Source organism: Camelus ferus, chromosome 3, assembly GCF_009834535.1.
Source record: "Camelus ferus isolate YT-003-E chromosome 3, BCGSAC_Cfer_1.0, whole genome shotgun sequence".
Lineage (NCBI taxonomy): Eukaryota > Metazoa > Chordata > Mammalia > Artiodactyla > Camelidae > Camelus > Camelus ferus.
The window spans coordinates 41,553,628-41,564,414 of NC_045698.1; the positions used below are offsets into that span (position 1 = coordinate 41,553,628).

The 10,787-nt window shown below is 36.9% G+C and overlaps 1 protein-coding gene across 1 annotated transcript in view; it reads left to right on the forward strand.

The window, feature by feature from the left end:
• Positions 1–7,822, forward strand: part of IPO11 (importin 11) — a 168,224-nt gene extending 160,402 nt beyond the window's left edge. The window contains 2 exon segments of the mRNA XM_006188200.3: positions 6,411–6,482; positions 6,484–7,822. Coding sequence (XP_006188262.2) covers positions 6,411–6,482; positions 6,484–6,576 — 165 coding nt within the window. The 3' untranslated portion in view covers positions 6,577–7,822.
• The last annotated feature ends 2,965 nt before the right edge of the window (positions 7,823–10,787 follow it).

Genomic DNA, 10,787 nt, shown 5'->3' on the forward strand with positions numbered 1-10,787 from the left:
TTTTCAAATTTTGATAACAGTGGAAAATGTCCTGTCTTCTGTTTTTTCTTTATTCAATAATATGAAATATTTACAGGCCATTAACATAACCTATAACTGTATCTTAGATGGCCCATGAGAATCTATTGTACTGATTGTCACATTTATCTCACTTACATTACTGGATATTTTTTGTGCTACTGCTTGAATAAAACTAAAAGTATAGACTTGAATGATCTTTAATGATTAACACAGAAGTGCTCATATTTGTTACTTTATGGTTTGCCATCTGACTTTCTTTTCCTCTTCAGAACTGCTCAGATGATCTCATTTTTTTCTTTAGTCTTTGATACATAGTGATCTTTAAAGTTTGTAGATAGATATTAGGAAAAAGCCACTAAGAAGCTGGTTTGTTAACAAGAAAATCAGGAAGGTCCAAATTGTTCATTATGTTTTTATTGATATCTATTAAAACCATTATAAATAGGTAAAATTTGTCTTTGTTCCTCTGTCTCCTAGAAAATTTTAAAACTTAATTCTTAAACTTTTTAACATTAAAGAACAGTTTAAAAAATAGTGATTACAAATTATTGCTTCTTATTTTACAAGTAAAACAATTGTATTATTTAAAGTAATTTTTGTTCATATTACTTATTTGCTGTCACTTATTTTTGGTTGTCATTTAATATATTTTCACCAGTCTGATTATCTTAAGGTCTAGCTTATTAAAAATGTGTGCAAATCCTCACACTCCTCCATTCTCTTAAAATCAAGTCTCTGTTTACTCTTAGTCAGGTACTGGGTGATTCTCCAACTGCTTATCTTGGCCTCCACCCAATGGCAGTAGAGTAGCATCTTCAAAATGAATGATTTTTCTTTTTTACTCATTCCACATGGATTTTTGAATGCTCACCATGTGCAAAGCAGTGATGTTTATGATCAGTATTTTCTCTGCTAACATGTATATCTACACACAGAACTAATTTTCTTGTGTATATTGATCTATACTACATATGTATTCTTTAAAACTATTCAATGCCATTATTCTGTTACAAAGCCAGTTTCTTAAAATAGGATATACTTGTTTTTATCTATGCTTTGCTCAGATTCAGCCTTCTTTGATTGACTGTTATCCTGCTTTTAATATATCCTTACTGTCATTTCTAGGTGATGCTAAAACATATAAAAGGCTGTCCTAGGACACATAACTTTACCTAAGTCTGGCTATATAAAAAATACTAAATATTTCAAAGTTTAATTTAACATAGCTTTCTTTACAAGTGAGACCCTCAAAATCGGTGTTAAACTTACCCCAAATCTTAAAATACGCTTTTGCAGTGGTTATCAGCTCTCACAAACTGTAGAATTGCAAGTGACATTAAATCATCCATGAGGATAGGAAATAATGACTTGAAATAATCCAACTGAGATGCAATAAAGACACAAATTGATAGCCAGGCATCCTCCTGAGATAGCAGTTCTTCCCTGTGATAGTGCTAAAATGTTAATCAAAAAATAGTCTGAGGTCCAGAGGTTAAGATCTTTCACAGTAGGCTACATAGTAGTAATCAGAACACACTGGAAAAGCAAATTCTATTGAACATGCCCTTGGTACTAAATAAAGTGATGGCTTCTAAGTTTTTGTTGTTAGTTGAGATTTCAGATTAATTGTCTGCTGACATCAGTATTGTTCTTAAATATTGCAAAACAAGCAGCCTCATTATTTCCTCATTATTTACTTGAATTGTTATTAAAAACCTTCATCAGGAAGAGTTCAATAGTTTGCCACTTCTCCGTTGGAAACTTTGGCAGTGTGGTATTGATACCAATATAAATTAAGTCTTTGTTTATAAATGAAGAATATAGCCTAGTTTGGGAGAACTTATGTAACATTCCAGTGAACATTAGACTGTTTTCTTGACAGTTTTGCTTTCCTCTTCTGCTTCTTTCTTTTTCTCAGTAAATATCAGTAATGCTAGTTGTCTTTTTATAAGGAGTCTATCTCCAGTTCTCTGTTCATTTCCATTGTTCTATGTATTCAATAGAGTGCTGGAAATCCTAGCCAGAGCAGTAAGACAAGAAAAAGAAATTAAAGGCTTACAAATTGAAATGGTGGAAGTAAAATTTTCCCCACCTGCGGATGACATGATCTTATATATAGGAAACCCTAAAGACTCAATTTAAAAAAAACTGCTGTGACTAATGAATGAATTCAGTAAAGTTGCAGGATACAAGATCAATGTACAAAAATCCGTGTGTTTTCTATATGCTAGTAATGACCTAGCTGAAAAGGAAATTAAGAAAACCCTTAAGTAGCATCCAAAAGAATAAAATACTTAGACATAAACTTAACTAAGGAAACAAAAGACTTATACACTGAAAACTACAAAACATCCATTAAAGAAAAGACGCAAATAGATATCCATGTTCATGGATTGGAAGACTTAGTATTGTTAAGATGTTCATGCTACCCAAAGTGATCTACAGATTCATTGCAATTCCTATCAAAATCCCAGTGGCATTTCTTACAGAAATGAAAGGCACAGTTCCAAAATTCATGTGGAACTACAAAAGATCTTGAGTAGCCAACCGAAACAGTCTTGAAAAAGAACAAAGCTGGAGGCATAACACTTCCTGATTTCAAAATATATTACAAAGCCACAGGAATTGTAATAGTATGTTACTGTCGTAAAGATAGATAACCATTTTTTTGGAGTAGTTTTAGGTTTACAGAAAGGTAACAAAAATAATACAGCTTGTTTTCATGTGCCCTTCATCCAGTATCCCCTAATGTCAACATCTTACATTAACATTGTACATTTATCAAAGCTAAGAAACCAACTTTGATATATTACAATTAACTAGACTTGAGATTTATATAGGTTTCACAGTTTTCCACTAATGCTCTTAGTTGCAGGATTCAATCCAGAATACCACACGTTACATCTAGCCTGGGTCTGTTTCTTTAAATAGTTTTCTGTCTCTTCCCAGTATTTCCATATTGTCATTTGAGCCTCAATATTGCTGCTTTTGTTTTCCTTGTAGCAGGTTTTTATCTCCTCAGATTTGTGCATCTAGGCAAACCTGCATGTAAGCAAAGATAATTGCATCTGTTAGAAATATATGAGAAAGATGAATAAATAATGGGATTTTGTAAGATTCTGCTGTGAATACTTGTTTAAATTTGGGCATATAGGTGCCAAACTGTTTTGACTGTTCACTTTCAGAAGTTAATTCCTTGCCTTCCAGTGTGTTCTTGGTGGTTGAAGCTGCCAAGATTTCTGACCTTTCTGGTTTATGACCTGTTGCTGTCCATGTCCTCCAGTGATAACATCTCGCAAAATACATAACAACCAGAATATTGCCGTTAATGAGTCAAGATATAGAACATTTCTATCAGCACAAGCCCCCTCATTGCCCTTTTATAATTAAACCCATTTCCCTCTTGCCCATGCCCCCTCCTTTTGATTGGTATTATGAGTGATTTCTATTGAAGACTGGACATTTTTGGTATTATGTTATGAGACTCTGAGTCTTATTTTAGCCAGCTTCTTCTGACACTGCTCTGGCAGGAGAAGTGGGTGTCCCACTTTAGTACTGCCAAAGAGGGGAAGAAGGTCATGTTCCCCACTAGGCCTCCACTGGTACCTCCTTGGGTGAGGACAGGGAGAGTTTAGGATCCCCCAGGGCCTCCGCAGATATGGGGGGGGGGTTGAATCCTTGTAATAACCCAGTGTGAGTGAGGATGGGGCCACAGCTTATTCTGTGGTGTTTGGCTGAAGTAGAGCAATCATTGTCTAAAAGTTTTGTCTTGCTATGTGGTCCCTTTCCTGGTCCTTTGGCTAGAGAGCAGGCTTTCTGCTGGAGCTTTTTTTGGTCTGTGTTCGTTGGCGTTCCAGGTTGCTGGCTTCTTTAGCCCCAAATCTGGGATTTATGAGACAAGAAGAAAGGACACTCAGCACTATGTCGTTTCTTTGGTGTTGGACTCCCTGGTCAGCCTGCTTTCTTCTCTCCACCTTTTAGAGTCTCCTTATGTTTGTTTGTACGTAGTGTCTGACAGCAGATTCATCTTCCTAGTTTAATTTACTTATTATATTAGAAAATGAATTATCTTTTCCAGAACATGCAACCTGGTAAATGTGGTACGCATTCTGTATTTTTTTACGTTAAATCAGATAATTAGGTTCATTATGTTGTGTGGACATTTGTATAAAAGTAGTAGTTCTGAAAATGCTATTAGTGACTTCAGAGTCTCTTAATTCTAGTGACCATAGGCATTTTTGCATTCAAAGAAATTATATCTGGATTTTTAGTGCATGTGCAGTCATCAGTCTTCTCTAGAGAATCATTTGGTTAGTTGTTTCATATATTTCTTCAAAGAAGGTATTAATAGCCATGATTAATGAGTGTCTACATCAAGCCAAAACAGACATTTATTAGCTAATGTATAGGGTTTTTTTTTTTTTTTTTTTTTTACTAAAAAAGTGGTTGTTTTTTTTTAAAAGATCTTTTAAGGTACACAGTTGGAGATTCTGTATGTTTTTAAAAATTCCTTCATCCCTCCACAACAAAAGAGGTAAATACTTTTAATCTTCTCGTGATTCATCAGTACACGTTTAAAAATATACTGATGTAGTGTTATGCTATATCTGGTGGGTTGACTATGGTGATACTTTTCCTTTTTATTAATCTGTTGGAAATTGAAGAGTGGAGATGTGATAACTTAACTGTTCACAATTTTCTAGAGCAAATTGAATCAACAGTTAAGCCACACTCTTAAGCTTTGTTTCAGTAGTTGGAGTGACTTCTTGAACGTCAACTTCAAGCTCAGCTTCTTTTCACTCATACTGTAGCAGGTGGTTTCAGTTACAGATAATTCATGATATTTCCACAAAATTCACATCCTCTTTAGGAAGAGGATCTATTTCTTAGTAATTAAAATAATATCGAACATTATTGCGTGTTGCTTAAGCGAGCAGATATCGTTAAACGTTCATCTTCGATTTCTATGGGTTTTGTAGAGTGACATCTTCAGGCTTGTGAATGCAGGGCTTTGTGTCCGCAGTTCTTGGTGTTCTTTCTCCTCTCCGTCCTCCAGGGGAATGAGTATTGAAATTACCCTGGCCTTGGATTTACTGTGTAGCTCTGGAATGATCACATAAGGGGTTTGATTTCAAATTCATGCCTCCTATGTCTCTGCCCCTCGGTTAACATTTTCTACTTGTGGTCATTACTTTAAAGTCTGTGTGCTTGGCTCAAACAGCAGATATGACTCAGCTACTTCCCCTACTAGAAGAGAACTGAGTCTCAGGAAAGAAGAGTTTCTCACACAGAAACTTAAAGCCTTGTATGCACTCAGCATTATTGATAATGAGAGCTATGTACAGCTTAAAGCAACGGTCTGTTATTTTTCAATTCTTAAATTATAAGGAACTCAAATACTGATAATACTAGTGGTGATGATGTCACAAGCTAAAACATAGCAGAAACAACTTGATAATATGTATCAGGAGTCGTGAAATTGTCTGTGCACTTTAATTTAGTAATTCTTCGGAGGCAGTGATTGATTTCCTCAAGAAATAATCTGAAATGTAGAGGAAAGCCTGTATACATAACAACATGGAACAGTGTGGAAGATTACTGAGCAACATTATAGTTAAAACTATTTAAATGAGACCATGATTACTTCAGCATGCCTGTAATAAAAAAATTATGACATAAATAGATTAAGAATTCTTAAAATGTGTTAGGGTAGAATTTTTTGTGTGATAATAGAAATGCAAAGAGCAGTTCTGATTGTGTATGTATGTGTATGTACGTATGTGCGGGCCACAGGCACAGAAAGGGCGAAGGAGGCCAGAATGTTTTCTGTTGTGATTGTTAGCTTTAAGAAGTGGATGGATGGGTTATTTTTAATTTAGTTGTATTTCTTTTGTTTAGCCTAGTCAGAGAGGAGGAGCACGTGTTTGGGTTGTTAAAATCTATTTTTATTTATTATTCTTTTCTTTTTAACCAGAAGCATATAAATAGTGTAGCCATCCAGGATAGGCCAGTGTTTCCTCTGTCAGTCCTGAGGGCCTCACTGAGCTGCCACAGCAGAGTTCCTCACAGGAACTCTGGACAGTTGTGTTTAAACGCTCTTTGGCATGTTCTGTTCCTTTCTACTGGGTTTTGATTCTTTACATAGATTGACTGTTGAGAAATGGGTCTCATCAGACAGGTTGTGCTCAGAGGCCCCAGGGAACTGAGGTTACACTAACTGAATGACGTTTTCTGTTCCACAGTGAGGCTGCTTTAGAATCCGTTGTAGGAAGGGGGGGCAGAAGCAGTTTTGTTGCTGTAAAAGAGATGACAAAGAATTGAGTCGCCCGCACGTTAAGAGGGACTCGTCTTGCCGCTCTGACCCAGTGTGGCTCCTCTCTGTCCCGCAGCTGGCCCTGAAGGACCCGGTGCACACCGTGTCACTGCAGCAGTTCATCTACGAAAAGCTCAAGGCACAGCAAGGAGCTGCTGGGAGAGCAAGGCTTCCAGTCCCTCATGGAAACGGTGGACACGGAGATCGTCACCCAGCTACAGGAGTTTTTGCAGGGCTTCTGAGAGCACGTGGTGTGTGGCTGAGGAACCCAGCCTGCCACCCGTGTGCGAGAGCCTGCTGAGAGGATGGAGAAATCCCTTGTGTGTGAAAAGAAAGATGCCAAGACCACACTTTTTACTAGAAAATTCAGCAAATAAATGTAAATCCTACATAACTAAAATCACAAACCTATTCCTCAAAAGAATTTAATTTTATATTTATGAGGGGCCCTGTGTTGACTAGAGGTAGATTTGACAACAATAGCTGCTTAGTTTCCTGTTAAGAGGAGAAACTGTTTGTTACCTTTTAATCATGTGCTCTTAACACTTGAGAAGAAGGTTAATGCCTGAGATGATTTTCTGCAACCAAAATTAGTACAATTTGGCTGCCTTATCCCTTTTTTAAGCTAATGAAACTGCTGCAAGTTTGAAAAGTGACAAAGCTGTTCAGATGATGCAATTAAAGAAATTTGTGCACCACATAAATGTATGTAACTAGTGACAAATACACTTTACTGAGACGATCTTGCAAGAGAGTTGCTTTCATCTGACATTGAAATCCCGTTTTATCTGACAGATGCTTTTATTTTCATTCTAGTAATTTGATATGGGAATTAGTAAGGATTTTTTTTCCCCTCTCATTTTATTTTCAGTAATTACCTTTAGTCTTTAAATGCACATTGTAAGGCCCGTAGAAGTGAACGTGTGGTACTGCAGTGCCAGGTGGGAGACCTCTGGCCGTGATCTGGGGCTAGTTCCTTTGTTACTGCTGGAGGCCAGGAGCCCTGTGAACACTGAGACAGGACCGGCCACCCACAGCCCCCCATGCTGGGATGTGGCTGTGACAGGCTGTTCAGCACTTAGCTGTCTCAGGTTCCTCAGTGCAGGTGTGCATCCGGACCTGGATGATAAGGGTACACCTGGAGGGCCCCGCAGCAGTCCCCAGGGTGCCATCACTCATGTGACAAGTCTTCCTTCCTTACTCCTCCAACATGCAGTACCAAAAGTGGGGAAAAAGGATAAAATAAAAGCCTTACTTTGTTTTACTTGCCATGGATTATAAGGAACCATTAAAGCATTTTTAAGGAAATATTCAAAAGGTAGGTTGGAAAATGTCTGATCTTTCTATAGAAAGTTGAGTACAGTATGTAACTGCAGGAAACCCACTGCCCCTTTGTAAGTTGTGGAACCCAAAAGGTATGGAAATATTTGATGTTTTCAGCAAGAGAAAGAAAATATGGTCCAAATTAAATTTTCCAAAGATATCTCATCTCTGATTTGTCTGATTATTTTTCCTGCCCCACACAATATGAGTTCATAAAAAGTGCCCATTGCATTTTAAAGGGAAGTTTCCTTCACACTCTGGCGTTGACTTTGTCCTAGTGGCCGCAGTGCTACGTGTAGCAAATCCTAGCTTCCCTTCAGTTTCTTTTCATTCAAAGAAGGTTCTTTAATATGATATTTGTTTATCATCACTCAGACCTCAGGGCTGATCTGAGAAGAATAATTTCTTTTTGTTGACTTAGTGGTTTTTATTTGAGGCGCTACTCCCATTAGTGTTACCAGAAATGCACAAACATGCTCCCATTTTTCAGTTATAGTAAAATACTCATTTTTCCAATTCCGGACAGATTTTGTTATAGTTTTATAGCAAATATTACTGAAATAGCCACCCTGCAAAAAAAAAGTAAAAAACTGAACTCAGGGAGAGAATTTGGTTCTTTTTTTTTTTTTCTTTTTTTTCTCTTCTTTTTCTTTTTTTTCTTTTTCTTTTTTTTTCCAGCTGAAAGGTTAAAATAGGCTTTGTAAATAGCTCAGAAAAAAAAATTATTGTATCTTGAATTTTTAAGTGCTCAATTAAGACATAAAATGTAATTATTGATTTACAGAATTCTGTTCATTAATGCAGCCTTATTGCAAACATATTGTTTTGTACAAACAACTTGGCCAGGCCTCTGGTTCAGCTGTGCCTCCTAATACAAGGTAATGATGATTTCTTTTCCTTAAACGTACGTCTTTTCTGTTTATTTTATTTTCCAGAGACTTGTCCCAACCTTCTGACAAAGGCCTATGTAGCCGACAGTAGCACCTTAAAGTTTTTATTATAAGTAGTGCCTCCTTCCTCTCTCTTACCAGTCATATTAGAGAAGCCACATCGTTAAATGTTGAAATACTCATATTTTCAGTTTCCCTTGAAAAATCTTCACCTTGGATCTTTGTTTTACCTATTCCTTTATTCACCTAATGTTTGTGGAGTTCCTGTTTTGTGCCATAGTCTTGTGCTAAATTCTGGAGTTAGAACGGGGTACCTACCTACCTTATGACATTTTACAATTCAGTGGGAACACACACTTGTCAATGTGATAGAAGAAAATAGTGGTTCTAATGGAAGCATATGTTCAGGAGCAGCTGACGTGCAGGGGAAGGGGATCATGTACAAAAGAGAATGATATTGGCATTGTATGATTTGATAGACCTTTAAAAACTGCTCTCAAACAGCGTAGTGTGGTAAGGTTTTTGGAAGTAAATGGCACTGTGGTGGAACTGGGCAGCTCTCTGATTCTTGACTCAGAGCTGTTTGAAATCACTCTGACGTACAAATCTCAGTGAGATTTTGAAAATGTCAGAGCTTTGTAGCCTCACAACCAACTCCTAATTCCATGAATTAAAACATAAGGATCACCTATTTAGGGTAGTAGCCTTCTGTTCTATTTCTACAGACCTTACAAATCCCAAGTGAGTAGAAGTTTAAAAGTTGCTGGAGAGCTGATGAAAAGTAGACAAGAGGTGCAGGTCACACACAAAAATATTTTCTTCCCCCAACTTTAGAAAAAAAAATTTTTTATATATGTATAGTATATATATGTTGTATATAGAGAGAGGCATTAAAAGAATAGTATGATGAGCACCAATACACCCTTCATCTAGATTCACCAAACTGTGCCATTTTGCCACATATACTCTCTACATAGACACGTACACATGTGTATAGTATATATATGCTTGCTTTTGCCAAATCATTTGAAAGGTACAGACACTGCACTCCCAGATAACTTCAGTATACCTCTAAGAATGGCATTTCTCTGCATACCCACTCATGTGCCACTGTATACCTAAGAAAATTAATGCAATAATATCTAATATTTCATATTCCAATTTTCCCAAATGCCCAAAGATGTCTTTTATATGATGCCCATTTGTTTTATGATCCAGAATCTATTGAGCATGTATACATTGCATTTGGCTGTTTAGCTTTTAAATCTAGAATACTCCTTTTTTCATGTCATTCACTTTTTTGAAGAATCCAAGAAAGCTGTCTCGTGGAGTCTTCGTTACTGTGCGGTGTTCTGATTGTTTCCTCATAGTTGGATTCAGGTTAACGTGTTTGGCAGCAAGACTCCATTGGTAACATGCTTGCCGGGGTTATCACCGCAGGAGGCACGCACGTCAGGTGGTCTCTTTTTTTTTTATTGAAGTATAGTCAGTTTACAATGTTGTGTTAATTTCTGGTGTACAGCACAGTGATTCACTTTTACATATATATATATTTCTTTCCATATTCTTTTTCATTATAGGCCCTTACAAGGTATTAAATATAGTTCCCGGTGCTATACAGTAGGACTTTTTTGTTTATTTTGTATACAGTAGTTAGTATCTACGTTGTCTCTCATTTGATGATGTTACAGTGGTTAAAGTGGTGAGTGCCAGGCCTCTCCATAATTTTTCAAATAGAACCTTACAGTACCAGAAATTTCCAGTGGTATTTTCACTTGCTTTGTGTTTTTGCCTTAGAACTCTTAACCTTTACTAGTTTGCCTTTTCATTTACAGCAAGTTCTGCAGTTTTATTTGAACCTAGAAAAGTCAATGACTGAGCTGTGGAAAAGGTATGTTGAACCTGGCGTGCGTTTCATCAACCTTCTTAAGTCTCAGACTCTCCATGGATTGCTGGGGTGCACCTCAGCCTATCTCCTTCTCTGTCTCCCCCACCCCTTTGTGTTTTTAAGGATATGCAACTGGAACACACACACCACTAAAAATGAAGAAATGAAGGCAAGCACTGCCTTTCTCATTTTTGTTACCAAAAAGCCTTTTTCGATTTGTAAACGGTTGGCAAAGAGGCAAATATGCAGCGATACTTTTTTTTTTCTTCTTTCTTTCACAAATCCTTTATCATATTTGGGCTGAGTTTAAAAGGCAGAAACATGCCAGACTTCAGAACATTTTCTTTTAGTG